Below are 18,969 nucleotides of genomic sequence, written 5' to 3'. Positions count from 1 at the left end.
ATGAAGCACAGCTAATTGAATTTCTATGTTCTGTATTGTTTCGTTTTTGCATCGATATGTTTTCTGTAGCTCCCAGTTCTGGCACGTCTGCCTGATGATGCAACAGATATCCCTGCAACCAGACAATCACATGTCCTCCTCGCTTCTTGTGGAGGCGTCCTTGAGCGAGACGATGAAAGTTTAACTGCTAGTTCATTTGTAGAGTTGCCTTGACAAGAGTGCCAGCTAAATGCGCAATTAACTCTCATAATAACATGTTATGGAAATGTAAGAAATGATACCTTGAGGAGATTTTCTTTGTTTTAACCCTACCTTGAGCAATACAGTTGGTATGATTGATTATTTCTGAAGACACCACAGCTTCAGCAGCCTCCAGAGTCTGTTGAGGCATTGAGTTAAACGGCCTGATTAAAAGGTTTTAAAGGAGACTTGTTAAAAGTGAAATGAAGGCTGTAAGTGGCAGCTGCTTGGTTGAGGCTTTCCTTCGCCATCAGATGTGGTTTCTCGAGGTGCTGGATCTCATCTGTTTGGGGGAGACAAAGATGCCCTCAAGGCTTGAGTTTTGGGAGTTTGGAGAGCAGCTTGTTCATACATGGTTTGCAAGTGGAACACGTGTGTGCGCTTGTATGTGTGCATTGCATTCCACTCCACCCGTTCCGAGTTCTTCTTTCGTGGATGACATATCATTACCGCAATTACAGGGCAAGAGGACTTCAGCTATACGCATGCACACGCACACACACACACACACACACACACACACACACACATATAGGCGTGTGCACATGAAGGGAACTGCACAAATGTATGCAAACACATATGTAGCCAAATGTATGCAGGAGAACCAAGCTGAAACTCAGAATTTTGTTTTAGACACTTTGCTGCTGTGTGTTTCTTTGACGCACGCACACACACCCACCCACGCGCACACACACATACACACACACACACACACACACTGTCTGCATATGTTACCATATGTGTGTGTATAAGCTGCCGGCCAATGTGGGAACCAAGAGAGGTTCCATCTTTTATAAATCCCTTCTCTGTCCTTCCCAAGTGTGTGTGTGAGGTAGTGTGTGTGTGTGTGTGTGTGTGTGTGTGTGTGTGTGTGTGTGTGTGTGTGTGTGTGTGTGTGTGTGTGTGTGTGTGTGTGTGTGTGTGTGTGTGTGTGTGTGTGCGTGTGTGAGGTAGTGTGTGTGTGTGTGTGCGTATGTGTGTGCGTGTGCTTCCCTCAGAGTAAGCACAAGCACGGCATTCCTCTTTGCCTTCCTCTCCACCCTTCTTTCTCTCTTCCCTCCCCCACCCTCCTTCTTATGTATCTCCCCCCCTCTTCACTCCACCTCTCTCCTGGTAAAAAGGTACTAACACAATGTGTGTGTGTGTGTGTGTGTGTGTGTTAGAAAGAGGGTGAGGGAGAGAGAGCGCAGGTCTCTCCTAGACTGAATACCTTTTGTAAAAGGAGCTGGGGTTGAATGGGAGTGGTGTTGGTGGCAGTTTCCCACCATATTTAGAAGCGACCCCCACCTCCCAACCTTCTTTCTCCCCATACACACATTTCAACGCATCTGTGTGTGTATTAAATGCCAGCACGGATTGAAGTTGTCAGCTGATAAGATGGGTTTAAAAGGACTTGGATCAATCCCAGTCATGCTTGGTGTTTGGGTGCATGTGGTGTGTGTGTGTGTGTGTGTGTGTGTGTGTGTGTGTGTGTGTGTGTGTGTGTGTGTGTGCTGCAGTGAATGGTCATTCAGTCAGTTCAGAGTACTGACATCTGAGAGCATTCCTCTCTGCTTAACACACCCAGTAGGAGGAAGAGGATACCTCTCTTTCTCTCTGTTATCTCTCTCCCTTTTGTATGGCATTTACATGCACATTACAAATCAGGTGTGCCCAGGCTATTTTAAGCCGATATACAGCCGCTTACAGTGCTTTGTTTATACAGGAAACGCGTGAATGATGCACGTCTATTGAGCAGGTGGTCATCACAGGTTTGACACATTGTGCGAGGCTATTGTTTCAGGTTAGTCTCTCAGTCATCTCTCAGATCCTGTCTGTAAATGTAGTTCCGTCTTCATGACTGTGAAGCCACAAAATTACAGAGAATAACATTGCCTAAGTACCAAATAAAGGTCAGTTTCAGTTTCATTTCTCCCTCTTGTTTCTCTTTTTTGTTTGCTTTCTCACTTGTAAAATCCACGTTAAGTAAAATTCCCATTTGTAATAGAAACATAGACGTCAGGCAGCAGCTAACGTGCTCTGCTCAGATCCCAAAGCCAGGTCAGATGGTGAACATATTGTCATATTTAGATTGGCAGCAATGACTAAACGTGACATTTCTTTATAATTCAAGCGTTTAACGTCTTTTGCCACCAGAAAAACCTCTAGAAAGCACATATGTTTGATTTTTATGGAAATGTGACAGGCATATTTACTCAGGATCTGAATGTTAGGCAAAATGAAATAGCACCCAACATGATTGTCGCAGGACTAACCTAGGAGATCATACCAGATTCCTTTTCGTAGTCAAGATTGTTCCCAGTCCAATGAAAACTGCTACCATGGTTGCAGGACAGCTGTTGCACAATGAATCAAGGAGCCAACATCAGAAACAGCTTTATGTTCCTGAATTCCTGAAGGAGTTCCAATGCTCCTGGAGAAGTTACGATTTGGAATAAAAGGGCTTAAATTCCATTTTTCTTCCTTTCAGTGAATATAAAAGTGTAGCTGGTTACATATTCTGCATTAAACTATTATCCAGAACAGGAAAAAGTGGTTGGTGTTCTTACCACAGCTGACCGTAAGCTTCTTGTAGAGTCATGATGGTTTTAACTGAGATGTAATCTGCTGACATAATAAGTTGCCTGTGTTCTGCCTATCAGTGTGTATGTCTTGTCATAACAAGGCGTGCATAGTTCAGCGACAGCATATCAATCTTCTGTAATCAGCGAAAACGCTACAACAACACTAGACAGACCAGCCAAGCTATGAAAGCATATTCGTAGTAAGATACACCACATTTGGTTAAAGAAATTTATGTAACAATGATAGTAAAAGCACTTCTCAGACAGACACATTCCACGTCTCGATGAAAAATTACCGACTCGTCTCGCAGATTACGTCTGAATGTCTCTCAAAGTTCCGACCTGCTTACTGTCCAGGTTTCTCGGCTTTTATGGATTGCCATCTCCTCCACCGCCTGTCCCCTGATGAAAGTGGTTTGGTGACAGCAGGATTACATCTGAAATCAATTCTTATCTCTTTTTGTCACACATTCTCTTCTAAAAAAAGGACTCGTCCTATCAGTTATGTGTGAACTATGTGTCGTCCTCTAAAGATAAAGAAAAACTGACCCAAAGCCAAAGCATTAGGAGATTCTAGAACCAATCAGTTTGTAATGTTGGTCACATCCAAGAGTGCACTGTGGAGCTATAAATATGTTGTATGACAAATAATTTGGCATCCAGATGATCTTGGATGAACTGTGTGACTAACAATAGTCTGTTATGATTCTTAATCATATTAAGTGTGCAAAAGGTTCACAAGAGTTAGAAATGGTCCTAAAGGTCAAAAGAGCTGTAGAGCTGTTTTACTCTCAGCAAGAGCTGCAACTAACGATGAATCGATTAATCATCTGAGCATCAAAAGCGGAAGTGAGCTCGCAATGCAACAGAAATCACCGTCCGAGTAGGGGCGCTGAACACGGACAGATGCCCGCGCTGTATCATGCATATATAGTATATACATATATATGTACGATGCAGCGCGGATGTCCGTCCATGTTCCGTGCTCTGCTCGGATGATGATTTCTGTTGCATTGACGCATCGTGCTCAGATGATGCATGGATTCATCGTTAGTTGCAGTCCTACTCTCAGCATTCAAGAAGCTATGATTCATTTCTATGATCGGCTATAAATTTATATTTTACAAAGCTTTTTAAAATGTTATAGGTTAAAATGTAGCTAATTTTAAGATTTTAACTACCAAATAAACTTTCTTTTCTGACTATGAAGAGCTGAAGTTGCTTCATACCATTATCATTAACAGCAGACAAGTCAGACATGCTGACATATTGATTCAGCATCGCTCTGCATGACTAACTAGAAGTCAGTTTACCGCAGAAATTTAGAAAAGAATAAATATGTAAGGCCAGTTAGTCATATCACTTGTGGCGTTTTCCACTTCACTGTAGAAACCCCATGCTGTCACACTTTCTTTTTCTCTACATCATGAACAAACTTTCTGTGGTTTCAGGTAGAAGAAGAAGTGGACACGCTTAGTTTCCTTTCAGAGCTTTTGTTTGTGTGAATAATTCATTCAGTTGTAGAAAAAGACAAGTAGAAGCTGGTACTTGTGCTATCTTCTCTTTGGATAATTTGCATTTCAGATTTAGGTTGCATTTTTGAATGACTGCTGTTTTAGTAAGAGTTTTTTTTGCTAAAGTAAGAGTTTTCAAGACTATGGTTAATCAGAGCAAAAGGAATACCAGACGCGCAACATTTTGCCTATTTGGAGACTGCACAACTGTGTGTTTGTGTGTTTATATTTCTTTGGCTGTGTGACTGATGGCAGGAGAAAGAGGTGTGAAGCAGTCGACTGGAAGTAAGTCAGACAGTCTGTTAGGTGGCTGTGAATATCCATTATGCTTCATCAGGATGGACAAACTGGAGTCATTGGGCGTGTGTGTGTTTGTGTGTGTGTGAATGATGAATGACTGTATGAGTAATGACCGTCGTGTTATGAGGTCAGAGTTGCCCCTGAATATCTGGGACTTCAGTGTGTGTGTGTGTGTGTGTGTGTGTGTGTGTGTGTGTGTGTGTGTTACATCTGAGTGTGTGTTTAACTCTATGCATCTTTTATGTTAGCAAGGCAGTTTCCATGCTTACACAAGGCTTTCTGTCTAATGACACAGACACGTGTACAAACACACACACACACACACACACACACACACACACACACACACACACACATGCACGCACACACACACACACATACAATCATTCATACACTCAGACAAGTGGTTGATTGTCTTCTGGATCCAACATGGAATTTTTCAATTTAACATTTTATCCCTGCTGGGAATCGACACCTTATTCCTCCCACATTCCACTGGGGGAACGGAAACCACTGAGTACGTGCGTAACAACCGTGTATGTGTGCGCGAGCGTGGCAATGTCTGAAGCTGTCAACAGCAGCATCCATCTGGTAATGATTCGGCTGCAAAACAAAGGTCATTATTCATTCATTGATGCATTACATGGATGTAAAACTGGATGTATGGTGGATCCTGCAGCTGCAAAATATAGTGCACATCAACCTTCCTAATGACTGGGCCTTAAAGGAAAACAGTCGTACAATCATCAAAGTATGACAGTAGACCAATAGATAATCTTTTTTCTCTTCTTACAGTTGCCTCTAGACTATGCAATTTCACACATCAGCTCCTCCAAATTGCAGCAAAAGGCTGTGTTTAAGTTCAGAGGATGTCAATGCCAAGACATTATATAACGAGACATCAGTGAGCTAAACGCAACACTGTTGTATTCATCTACAAGCTGGTCCTCAGGTCCCCCAAAGGGATAGTTTGACATTTTGGAACTTATGCTTATTGTCTCTTTTCAACTAGACGTTTGAGAAAATTGCTACCTTTTGTATCTGTGCATTATGAAAGAACAGCCAGGAGAGCTTAGTATGAAGACCAAGAACAGATTGCCTCAGACAAGCCTTAACAGCATCTTGCCATTGTTACGCTTTTATTTTTAACTTTCATTTTATTTTAAATTGTGAGTCTTGGAGGTTGTGTTTGGCAGATTTTACCACCTTTTGTTAGGGTCGGGGTAGCTTTTTCCACCTGCTTTCAGTTTTTGCGTTAAGCTAAACTGTCTGCGGCTTCACATTTTAAGTCTCTCTTCAGTCTTTGATTAACCCCCTGAACTCCAAGCAATTTCTGGGTGTATCTTTGCTCATGTCAGAGTTTTACTCATTGCCGGCTCATTTTTCATTGCAATTTAACATCCTGCACCACTATGGAAAGAACTATGGCTAGAAGTATGGAGACCTCAAAACTGTGCTGTATAACAAAGCTAAATTGCCATAAATCATAAATAATTAAATAAAGTGAATTTTATTTATTTTTAGAAAAATTGGCAAACCTGAAATATTTTTTCAAGTGCGCACAGGTGTTTAAACACCAGAAAAAATGGTGCCTCTGCATGCTTTTGATAATTTATTACTTAAAACTTGAATTTGTTTCTGTAATTGTCTCCTGTCTGCTCTGTTTAAACACTGCCTGCAGTTCAATCTAGTTGAGCTAAAAGTCCCAGAAATTTTGTGACATGGTTGTTGGCTTCTTGTTTGCATTTAGAGACGCATAATTATTATTGTTTTTCACAGAATGTAGTTACTGTACATAGTTTATTTTTGTCATTTAAAAAAAGACAAATAGAGTATCATGAGTTTCATAAATATCCCAATTTTTAGCTTGGTTATGGTTAATAGTTCCAATGATACCAACAGGATTAGTTCAAGGACAGTCAGAAAGCTCATAATCTGGTGATTCTGGTATTGTAGTACGTTGTATTACAGCAATATAAATGGTGTAGTTTTGGCATTTTTTTAAAAATTCCTTTCAACCCTCCAGGCAGGTTTTCAGGTCCAATGGGTTAAACACCTGAAAGCATGTTGGTATCAGAGTTACCTTTTTATTTTTCTCCATGAAACTTGAACTCTACACTGTTGCTTCCTTTATAATGGATAGGTTTAGGAAGTCTCTGGATCTTTCTCAGTGCACCCCTCCCCACTCACCAGGTTACCGATCACTCTGCTCCAACTTAAACTGAAGCACAAAGAGATTCTGGAGAAACTGATGATACACAATGTCCCTCATTGTAAGTTGATGGGATTGGTTCTTTAGAGATTTGCTGTCTATGACATCCTGGATGCATTTTTTGCAGTGCTCAGCATTCCACTACAGTTTTAAAGTGGAAATGCTCAGCTAGGGTGTTGAATTTGTGTATTGCTCAGTGGATCCAAAACATTTTATAGACATGTTAACAAGGTAAAAAACTAGATACGCACAGATATAAAAGTGGCTTCAACCTTCTCATCTCAATCTCGGCAAGAAAACCTGTAAGTGTATTAAAAGATTCTCAGCCTGTCGATTAAAAGGGTGGATTCACCCAAATAACAAAAAGCATATTTTCTCATTCAGCTTCAGTGGCATCTACCTAAGCAGATAGTTGAATCTACTGAACTTTTCCTGTTACGAACTGTTTCTCCAGTTCCAGTGAAACTGCTGACAATGAAGAAACGCAGATTCTGCACAGTTGTTTGTGCTGAAAATTGTAATCACATATTTCAGTTGTGGGAACATTGCAGGAAAAAAACTGTCTGCATGGTTAGAAACCACTAGAGATAGCAATTTGTAATTTGCCTTGAACTGACTTCTTAGAACAGGAATAAGTGTCGCAGTACTTAACTTACTTGACAAGGAGGCCGTTTGGCTTTGAGGTAAGATGATAGCTTTTATTAAATTGTGTTTATTTTCTGGGTGCTTTTAGAAGGTGGATTTTCCACTTGAAATTCCTCACTTCTCCTATGCAGAAAAAACCTTCCAGTAGCGTCATAGTTCCATTAACATCACACAGATTGCTCACATTATTGGAATCTAGTTTCTGCTTGAGATGCATATTCATGAGTTTAAAAAAATTATATAAATATAATGAATTTCTCCAGGAAATGAGGGGGTATTTTAAGAACACAAGCTTATTGGAAGAGATGTTTTGGACTGTCCTCCTCCCTCCTCAGCCTATTTATCATCTAAGCCGATCCTTCAGTTACTTACTCCCTCTTCTCTTCCTTTTCTGCTTTCTTCTCTGTCTCGCTCTTCTCTTTTTCCTGGCAGAGCTCAGAGTGGTGTTACCATCTGTCTGTGATGTGTCCTGGACGCAACTCTGTATATCCGTGTGTGTGTGTGTGTGTGTGTGTGTGTGTGTGTATGTGTGTGTGTGTGTGTGAGTGTGAGTGTGAGTTCGATGCAGGATGGCCGGGCTGAGCTGGGGCTCAGATGGCGGAGAAAAAGTCGAGTTAAAGGCAGAGGAAGGGCAGAATTTGGGAATTAAAAAAAGAGGGATTGAATGAAAAAACCCTAAATCGGCGTTGAAAGGGCAGGCAGGAGTGTGTGTGTTTGTGTTTGCAACAGTATGAGCCACAGCTGTGTGATCCACTAACCCTTCCAACGACCTTGTCAGCGCGAGAAGACGACCAGCTGAAAGAAAAGACACACAGTGCCACGCAGCTGGCTGCAGAGGAATGCTGTGTGCATATGTTTGTGTGTGTTCATCCATGTGATCTGTGTATGTATGTCAGCTGGATGTCAAATGGAAATCCATACTGTATGTTCATGTGTGTGCTAATAGCAGCTTATAGCCATGAGTCAGTAGCCTTTTAGTGGAGATTTCACTCAGCAGCATTGAATTCAGACACCTACGTCATCCAGTAATGCACCCTTGGCAATGAATCTGTGTGTGTTTGTGTATATATGTGCGTACATGCGTGTTTATCTGTGGGCTCGGTTTGCTCGTGTGGAACATTTCGGTTGGGGTTGTGAGTTTATCTGCTGTATATATGTGTGTGGGTGCATTTCCTCCAGGAGACGGCATATGCATCGCTGGTAACGTAAGTGTACGGGAGCTTCAGCGGTTGTGTGTTTATCATTGTGGTTTTCGCCATGTGCACATACATTTGGACTGTTCGTTTTTGCTTGAAACCCCTCCGATGAGGAGCTCGTGCTCGGCTGACACACGTTGGTTTCTTTAAATTCGTAGCCAAGTAGGTGATGCCATGTTATTTTCCACTTTAGATGAACGGCCTGGCTTGTTGTTTTTATTTCTTTTTTCATGGTTATGCTTTTTGGTTTTGCTGCTATTATTATGCAAGCAGAGAAACCAGATTTAGCTCACTCTGCACAGAGCGCCAAAACAATTGACCCCAGAAGACCTCGAAAAGGCTTCTCGCTCTTGCTATGTGTTTGCAACTTTACATGGAATACTCATGTTCTGTGTTGTAATTATAAAGCCCGTGGCAGGTGCAGTTATCCCCATTCACCTACAACGCTAAGACCTCATTCATCCTATGTGTCTTTTTTTCCATTCATCCTCCAAACAGGATCTTCACTATAATCCCTCCTGTATTTTACAAGACTATTGTTGAGGGTGAAAAGATTTGAATTAGTCTCTCACTCTCATCTCTGTTTTCCTCTGCCTCTTTAATCTTTTTTCCTTTTATATTGGCATGAAATGACTTGTTGGATTTTTGTCAGAGCTAATATGCCTGTGCAAAGCCAATCTAAAAAAGGAAAAAAACATCTTAGGAAGCACTAGAATATTGTCCTTTCTAGGTGTCTGTTTTGTGTGCTCTCGTGGATAACTTTATCTTTTGTTAACCAGACTATTTATCTCTTTGTGTTACTGCATCCTTCTTATTTTTCTGCTTATGCACCTTTCTTGAAAAAAACCCTGTGGATACCTCCTGTTATTCCACTGTACATATGGCTATGTATCACAAACACTTCTGTTATTAGAAATATATTAGGCTTTTGATCCAAGTTCTTATCCAAGCCACGATGGAAATTGCAACCCAACAGAAGCAGACAAATTTAATAAAAGCTCCTCAACAATGCAAAAAGCTTTTTTGCGCTCATGTGAAGTGGAAAATTGCTTTGTCAATGAGGAAATTGGATGATAAACACTGATCGAAACGCATCGGCAGGCTGGCACAATGTAGACGTGGCATAATCTGGATTTGAGTTTAATTGCAAAAAAATTGGGGAAATAGGGAAACTTGCTTTGCTGCTGAGAGCTTGATAGAGTGTCTTTTTTACATTAAAAACAAGATTTATTGTGCATCTCATGAGCTTTTTCGGTGTTCCTAGGTGGATTTAGTTGCATTCTTGCAATGCCTGTTTAGCTGCTTCCTCGTGTTTAAACTCATTATGCTAAGCTAAGCTAACTGGCTGCTTTCTGCAAAGGAAAGGGAATAAATATATTTCCAAAAATGTCAAAGTTTTTCTTTGAAAAACTGAAGATTGTGAAATTAAAAAATCTGTTCAGCTTGAAATTTTACCAACAAAGCAAGTTGCTGTTTTTACGCATTAATGTTCTGCTTTTTGATGCACTGGAATTCAGTTGGATGCTTTTAAAACCAAAACAGGGAAATAGATGAATGAACTTAGCAAACTTTCATGTAAAATTGCAGCAGCATTGTGAGCATGTGTCTGTCACTTAGTCATTGATTAACTGTTTTGTTTTATCTTATTGTATTTTATGTACAGCGTCTTTGAGTTATTGGAAAAGCGCTTTATAAATAAAATTTATTATTATTATTATTATTATTATTATTATTATTATTATTATTATTATTATTGTTTGTTGGTGCTTGACTGAACAATGACATCCCTTTTCTCTTGTTTTTCTTCCCCTCTCTCTGTACTTTCCCAGGTAGGGCAGTTCAGTCAATTTCTCCATGAATGTACGTCACAATGATGATGACAGACCAGATTCCACTGGACTTGGCTCCGCCCCCCCTCCTGAACGGGGAGGTCCCTCTCATGCCTCACATGGTTAACGGTGACGCAGCGCAGCAGGTAAACACTCGTGCATCTGTCGTGTGCATACAGTCGCTTCCCTGCAGAATGAACTCGCAAACGCATCCACCATCTTCTTTCAACATTCCTGATCCAGATGCATGCAAGAATACACATCAATCAGACCCGCACACACTTCTCTTTGTTGTCATTTCATCACACGCCTCGTGGGTTTGTCGCCACAGGTAATGAAAAGCTGCCCAGCTGCTACATTAAAGCATTTGCTAGGAACAGGAATAAACACATACAGGTACATTCACATGCAACTTTTTCTCTCAAGCTGCATGTAACTAGCTTGCTCGCTTCATTGATGAATCCCAGACCTTTGCTTGAAACACTTTGAAAAAGGAGTCAGCTGCTTCTCTGTGACTGACTGATCTTATCAGATGATGCCAAGCGCGCTGGATCACCTTCAAAGTACAAAACCCCGCCCGAGCCCGGCACACGCAAAAGGAAGCAATCAGTGTAATTAAAACCATCACGGTTAATTGACCTGGGTCTAATCCTGTTGTTGCAGATACATTTTCACACTGTGTGCTTTTGATAGATGAGGGATGATGATGATGTTTGTGTATCATCCCCAGCCTGTTCCCTCACAGCCCAGAGGAAGCGCGGTGGGAGTGTTTTGGCTGCGACACATAACAGTTATGGGGTTTTTTTGGCTGTGGGACACAGCAGTTAGGGAGCTCTTTTTATTGTAACACCCTGCAGTTTAAACTTGGTTCCCAGTGTGGAATCAAGGATCTAGACCGGTGATTATATAGATTTGGCTCTGCGTGCATGTGTGTCCTTGTTTGTGTGTATTTGTTTGTTGCTTGCTCTCGCTTACTGTGTGTGTGTTTGTGTGTGTCTGTGTGTTTTTCTGTCAGTGTCTGTGTGGGCATATGAGTGTCTGTGTTGAGTCTGAATACATACTTGTGTGTTTGTCTGCTTGCTTGTCTATCAGTTATCCTGTCTATCTGTGTCTACCTGCCTACACCTGTTTATGTGTGTTAATCTGTGTCTGTTGCTTCGGTACATGCAAGCAAAGAGATAAGATGCATTTACATGATAGTCGGGGTGCAACTGTATATCATACAACAATAATCTCTGTGTAAAAATGTGAAATGCATCATGGGAACCATTGCACAGGGAGCCAAAATGTCATCAAATTAAGATTCTGTGTTTGTGCACCCCATTGGGATCTTAAATTCTTTTCTAAAAAAAAGTGAAAGCATTCAATTGCTATTAGGATTTTAAAAACGAATAACAAAATCAATTCCCCGTGCATTTTTTCCCCCCACCGTGACAATATGCATTTTTGCAGTGTAAGTGTTTTTGCATGTGGCAAAATAAAGCAAAAATATGTAGCCAGCAGAGTTGTGACGTGGGAGGAGCTGTTTTGGGTACCTGTGGGTCTGGAAATAAAACCCCATTCATTTTCGCCGTAGACAAAGCTGCATGACTCACAGTCGGTGCATTGCGGTTTTGGATCGAAGCAACGCTCTCCTGGTTAAATCACCAGTGCAAAAGATTACAATCTCTGTACTTTAATTAAAAAGTTGAGCTGAGTGAGCTTCAGTATATGAAAACTTTATGTTAACCCCCAAAGGTTCATGTAAGCAAGAAATATCCAGTTGTCCAGCCGAAAAATCCGATCCACTGACGTGGAAAATCTGTAGCTTGATTCTTCTCACTTTCTAGGCCAGTTGTGGATGAATTTAGCAACTAGGGCACTGTGTTGTGTTAACAGCTATAACTATGAAGCTTTTTGAATTACAGTGTGCCTCTGGCTGCCTTCTCTTTATGGCAATCATGGCTGAAGCTCATGGACAGGGTGGCATTTAGAGCCGTCTGCCACTTGGTTATAAACAAAGAGGAAATGATTAAAGACCCCTTCAGGGAAAATCTAATTCTTTACCATGTTAGCATGTCCATATGGTGTTTCTTTTCTATAGGCTAGGCATATCATTAGAGAAAAAGAGGCCATGGATAAGGATTTCTGTCTTGGAACTGCAGTGTACTGATGCCAGTCTCATAAACAAATTCAGACATCTGGGATTTCATATGTAACAAACCTAAAGAAGCAACCCTGTCAGCTCACAGGATTGAGCTTTCTGTATCATTATTCTTCTTCGGAATTGGTGTCTACTTCAACCATGTATGAATAACTCATGACCATTACTCATTGCCAGAGTAGTTTTAAAGTGTTTGAGTAGAAATGTAGGACACAATTATTTTCACGGTTAAAAAAAAAAGAGTTTGCAGTGCTCTAACCAGTGACCAGAGTGACATATATCATATAATTTGAAAGATAAATTAAAATGTTAACATAGACAGCACTTCCAGGACCAGCACCTCCTTTCCTCCAGTTATGTGTGTGGTTCTATTTAGAATATGAAACTCTGTATTGGCTACACAATGAGCCGCAACAGTTTAGTCAAAAAAAAGTGTGGTGTAGAATTTTATACTGGCTGTGTTATTTACAATTCATTATGTAATATAACTCATGTATACTTGGCTATAACACTGTTGCATGCTGAAGAAGGATAGCTGTATTTAATTCTGTTTGGGGTGAAATCCTGCTCATAATTTTTGACGGTTATTATTTTTTTGCTTCTGAAAATTCCTAACCATCTTCAGATAATGGAGCTGAGTGTGCTAATTTATTACTGACTGTTATTCCTCTAGCCATGACATTCCCCTATGCTCGGATCTAATGTCATTTTTCTTTTAATTAGCGATGCACTGTCTAAGAAACATCCGATTTTCAGCCATTCCTGTCTGTTCCCTTATCTCGCTACTTGATTTCCCTCGGTCTGTCATGTTGATGACATTTAACTAATGAGTAATGGGATATAACTGAAATATTAAAATAAGCAATATTGCAATTCCTATATAGTCGCACCGAATAAACTGCATGTCATGCTTTTGACTGAGATTATTCATATGGGGCTGGATTTTTGCAAAATTCCGTTAAGTGGTCAAATTTAAACCACAGCTTTGCCCTTTTTTAATGGTAAGAAAGATTTTTTTGTAGTTGTTACAAATATTGCTACTTCATCAAATCATTAACTGACTGGATCATGATGCTATAAAATGTATTACAACAAACACGACTGGTTCATGCATGGTGCGACGTTGGCATGTGGAGTTTTAGGCAGTAGCGCTACTTGCACCCACCCACATGTTCTGATATAGGGGTTTTCTCAGTCCTTGGGAAACATGGGTCGCCCTGTACTATGCTGGGGTTCCCATAGCAACAGCAGCCGCTGCAGCAGACAGAGCAGGAAGTGTGTGACTGTGTGTGCGTGTGTGTGTGTCTGACGGAGAGGAGCAGGTTAGCGCTGAGATGGGAGAAGATGCAGACGCTACAGGAGGGGACGCAGGATATGAGGATTTTACAACGGCACACCTGTAGAGCGTAGACGGGGCTGTGCTTGTGCATGCATGTGTGTGTGACTACGTGTGCGCTTGTGTGCAATGGAGGGTCACCTGTTTCATGTCTACAGCCACGTGTACACTCTCAACAATCTGTATGCGGAGAATATGACGGTAAGGTGCATGAATCCTGCCTTCAGGCACATCCAGCGGAAGCACTTGGGAATCAAAACAGTGTCATGTATTATGGCTTCATTTGTGTGCGCTCACCTGTCTGTGTGTTTAATTGTGATAAATGTCCCCCACTGTGTGTGTGTGTGTGTGTGTGTGTGTGTGTGTGTGTGTGTGTGTGTGTGTTGTATCTGTGTGTACTGTTTTTTTTTCTTCTCGTCAGCGTGGTTTAAAGAGAAAGGCGTTTCTTAAATCAGGGTGTGTGAGACAGCAGCAGAGTCTCACCATTAGCTTATCTAACACCTTTTCCATATGTGTGAACTCTCAGTGTCCGCCCTCCTCTAAGATCTTGTGGTTGTTGTGTTATGTCACCTCTGCAAGCCTATTGGCTACCCAGCAAAGTGTCTGTTCTGTGATTGCTGAAGATGGTTGTATGTTTATGTCATTTTTTTCCCTTATTGCCATCCTAAAGTCAGTTTTCCAATAATTATCTGCTCTTCCTATCTAACAATGTGATTTTTTTGTGTGTGTGTGTGTGTGTTGGTGTGTGTGGGTATACAGGTGATCCTGGTGCAGGTGAACCCGGGGGAGACGTTTACCATCCGGGCAGAGGACGGCTCACTACAATGCATCCAGGGTCAGTCTCCTCTTATATCGTTATGTTATCATATTAACATGTGGCCTGGTGGCTGCATTTCCCTTCGTTTTAATTAAATGATGACTGCACATGCTTACATGATGTTTCTGGCCTGAAAATACATCAGATAATTTGACAAGCATTTACTTTTCATTGATTCATACAACTCGGAATGGAGGATTTGCAAACTTCACTCTATCCAAAAGAATCATACCAGTGTTTTTGCATGTTGTTGTGAACATTTTTTCTTTTTAGATTTCTAGGCAGTCATGAGCTTCCATAAGAGACATAACCATGCTTTTTTTTTTTTAAAATCTTAAGCTCCTTTCAGACATGCACTCCTTTCCATTAATCTAATGGCAATTCGTGAAAGTCACAACAGCCGTCTTACCACATTGGACCTAGTTACATTTATATATCACTTTAAAGACAGCATGCTTTACACATACATGGTTGCTCTAGTTACTAATACAACTAGGTCACATTCTATATCATGCATCCTTTCACGCATTAACGTCACTACTGCAAGCATACTCTGTGAAACTAAAGTTTTTTTTTCTACTAAAAACACTTGAGGTGTATGTTTAGAGTTTAATAAACACATCAGACTTTTACAATAAAATAAAAATGGTGCAACATCTGTGACGGAGCTCAACTTGAGGAGAACCGCTATCAAACAAACAAATGAACTGCATCCATAAACCGTGCCTTTGTGTATGACAGCTCACCTGTCTGATGTTGAGGAAAAGTGCACAACAGGCTGGAAGATACTGGATTAAGGTGACATTGCGATATTTTGTTTATCTGCGATATATTTGGCGAATTATCACCAGAGGACCTGAATAAGTCTATTTCAAAGAAAGTAATCATTCTTGAATGACTACTGAGGTGGTTTTGTAGGGGAGGGGAGCTGCATAGAGAGAGTATGACTTGCAAAGATATACAAACTCTATATTTATTTTGCCTTTGATGGCATTTAGATCTGACTTTGCACTTGCCTTACAGAGCTTTGTTGTGCTAATTTAAATGGTCAAACAGATTTTCTTTGTTGCCTCCTGTGGTGGCAATAATTGCAAGACATTGTTGACAGGGTATCGATTTTTGGTCATCCTTTCTGTAGCACGTAGTAAGGAATTATGTTATGTAAAACATTTTCTCTTGGAAAATGAGAACAGTGTAAGTTTTCTTTGTATTTCAGGCAGTGAAGAAGTGTTTGCATGAGGTCTTTGAGTGAATTTGTCTTTCTGTATATTCCTGTGGTGTGACTATTGCACATGTGCACATTGCGATGTCGATGCTAAAATGATATGCTGTGCAGCTCTGGTACATAATTTCATTTGCTGTTGCATCTTGACCAATTCTGTCCTCCGTGTTGCTTTTAGTTTAGCTTTAGTCTTGTGTTTGTTAGAAGCTCCTTGAACCTCGATGTTGTCTACTGTTCAGTCTTGCATGCGTGGCATATACTGCACACATACCGAGGCTGTCTGTCTCCTACTGTCGTGGATGTACCTGAATGTAGCTGTGAGCAACGTCAATGTAAAAGTGACCTACTTCTACAAGACGCAATGCTGTCATTTTACCAGTTTGATGAAGACAGCCATGTTATGTCTTCCATGTTCTACAAAGGGCTTTATTGTGTCATGACACATGAGAAAACACGGGTTCTTGTATTTCTGAGGTCGACAAAGCACAAATGGAACATGTTTGTGCTATTGTAGAGATAGGGGGAAAAAAAATCGCTACTTTCAAGCAAGCTTCAGAGGTTTTTTTAATCCACAAAGCTACCATCATCCATCATAATTGCTGGTGGTCTTCTGGGTTTAGCTTTCCAGCAAGATAGCCTGGGAATACAATGTTCAGTGGCTGGCTTTTAACACCAGGATACTGCAGATTCCTAGAGGCACATTGATGCGCTGTCCAGTCTTTCATCTGCATTATCACAAACAAGTTATCATCTCAAGGATATCTCTAAGTGTTTATATTGCTGTAAAACGTGCAAAAAAATGTCAGAATACTGTAAAATTGTTGTTTTTTGGAGAGCTTTGCATATTGAAACGGTGAGGAAAAGGTAGAGGGATGCAGTGGTGTCTATCACCGCGTTAAAAACTTGAAAGCACAGTCCACTCAGTGACAGGTCGGGACAGAGTGGGCAGCCATGCCACACTCTCTGGCTGCATCTGATATCAGTACATGAAAAGAGTGGAAATGTAAGCCACTTAGAAGCTCTTAAAGACGGAAGGAGGTGGCAAGTAACACGGGATTTCCCCCAACTCCTCTGGAATTGTGTCCCACTTTGATGATGTCAGAAGTGTAAGCTGTTGCTCACAAACTTTGAAAGGACGTCTTTGTTTTCCCTCTCAATCTCCTTCCCTTCTGTCTACATCTCTCTTCTTCTATGACTCTTTCTTTGCCCTCTAAGTGAAGGTTTTCTTTGAGAGAGAGAGAGAGAGAGAGAGAGAGAGAGAGAGAGAGAGAGAGAGAGAGGGACAGAGGGCAGTTTTGGCTCAGACTTTGCCCTCCACCACCCTTCTGAAAAAAACACAGCCCACTCAAACCCCCCTCCACCACCACGGCTCTCTGTGTTGTAACAAATTACATCCCGCCTCCTTTTCTCCGCCCGCCATATAATTCAATTTTTCCCTGAAATCAGTGGGATGGCCTCAGGCAGACCTGCGGGTGCAGATAATGCCAGATAGAAACGATGGACGGATGCAGGGATGTGCAGATGCAGTCGAGAGATGAAATTACAGATATGGAACAGTGTCTTGTGGAAAGATGGCTAAAAGATGGATGAAAGAATGGTTTAGTGCATATAGTGAGTAGATGACAGGGATGCCAGACATTTGATTTGCAAAAAAGACAGTGTTGATGTAGCTGGGGTCAGGCGGCCGTCTGTATATTTGTGTGGTTGAATGCGCATACAAAATTTAGCATCGAAGGCACAGTGTATGTCTGTTTTTTTTGGTGCCCTTTACTACAGTTGCAGAAAGTTAATTGGGTGGGAGGCTGGGGACTCGGGGTCATATTTGAATGCAGATATTATTAATGTGAAGGGGCCACACATGCACACAGACTCCGGCTCCTTCGCTCTATCTCGCTCTTGGAGGAGGTCACCGGGTTTAATGAGAGGTGGAGTGTGGCAGTGTGTTTTGAAGGCGAACTGAGTCGCTCTTTAGACAGACTCGGTATGATTACGGAGACCTCAGAGCTCCGTGTTTGCGCATGCTTGTGTACGCCTGCGTGTGTGTTTGCACTTCAGTGTGCTCGTGCACGAGTGTGTGCAGCAGACAGCGAGATTACAGAGACCTCAGGGCACAACCAAGGACCAGCTTTTATATAAAGTAACCTCTGTTTAGCTGCTGCACTGCGGTGCGTGCATGCAAACATGCACACACAGACGCAGATGCTCTGCCAAGGCAGAACCAGCCTGAAGGACGTCAGCGCGGGAGCCAGAACAGATTCTTTCATAGGAACCTTGAGCCTTCTTACTCCTCCGCTCGCTTCTCATTGTCTTTTACCTCCTCTTTTTCTTGTTTTCTTGTCATTCATGTGTCTCTACGTTAACCTGGAGCAGAAAAGAGGCTATTGTATTTGCCGGATTGATGTTAAGTGCTGCTCATTAGCCACACCGCTGCTAACTGCTACTGGCTGAATTATGCTCTTTTATTGGACTGAAGGTTTACATAGAATTTTATGAAGCTCAACAAATTACCTCAGGGCCTGTGAAATCCTTTTAAAAACTGCACACTGCATTCAAATCATCCACGATTGCCCTTAAATAAACTGAAGAAAAGTTTATTTTTCAGTAACTCTTAGTTATGTCAGTGATATGCTTTTACCTCCTCTGCCTTATCTTTCCTCCTTCGCCGGTTTGTGTTTGCATCAAGCAGTAAATCAGTTTATCTCATCGTGAAATCCTGTCCTGTATCAGTCGGCTGATTAGCATCTTCTCTGCATGTATGCGAGTGTCTGCGTGTCTCCATCCCCGGTTTAAACAGACCGACCTGTCGGTGCTCTGGGGGTCAGCTTCAACTGACCGCCTCCCACCCTCACCTCCCCCAACACACTCCCAGTCTCCCCCCACCTCCCATTCAGCCTCCCCCTCTCTCTCACTCTCTCCCTCCCCCACTAAGACCATTCCCCTGAGCTTTCCCA

At 41.5% G+C, this 18,969-nt stretch overlaps 1 protein-coding gene across 3 annotated transcripts in view; it reads left to right on the top strand.

The window, feature by feature from the left end:
* fndc3ba (fibronectin type III domain containing 3Ba) overlaps window positions 1-18,969 on the top strand; it is a 103,868-nt gene that overhangs the window by 15,969 nt on the left and 68,930 nt on the right. For 2 of the 3 annotated variants that reach the window (XM_023271920.3, XM_023271912.3), the window contains exons 2-3: window positions 10,501-10,646; window positions 14,739-14,814. In XM_023271920.3, the coding sequence (XP_023127688.2) occupies window positions 10,530-10,646; window positions 14,739-14,814 (193 nt within the window). In that variant the 5' untranslated portion in view covers window positions 10,501-10,529. Of the gene's footprint in view, window positions 1-10,500; window positions 10,647-13,991; window positions 14,181-14,738; window positions 14,815-18,969 lie in introns of those variants that run through there. The other variant, XM_055006176.1, reaches the window with a different exon arrangement.

The sequence above is a fragment of the Amphiprion ocellaris genome, chromosome 20 (assembly GCF_022539595.1).
Source record: "Amphiprion ocellaris isolate individual 3 ecotype Okinawa chromosome 20, ASM2253959v1, whole genome shotgun sequence".
NCBI classification, from domain to species: domain Eukaryota; kingdom Metazoa; phylum Chordata; class Actinopteri; family Pomacentridae; genus Amphiprion; species Amphiprion ocellaris.
The sequence above is the reverse complement of the archived record's forward strand: the minus strand, read 5'-3'. Positions and strand labels throughout refer to the sequence as shown.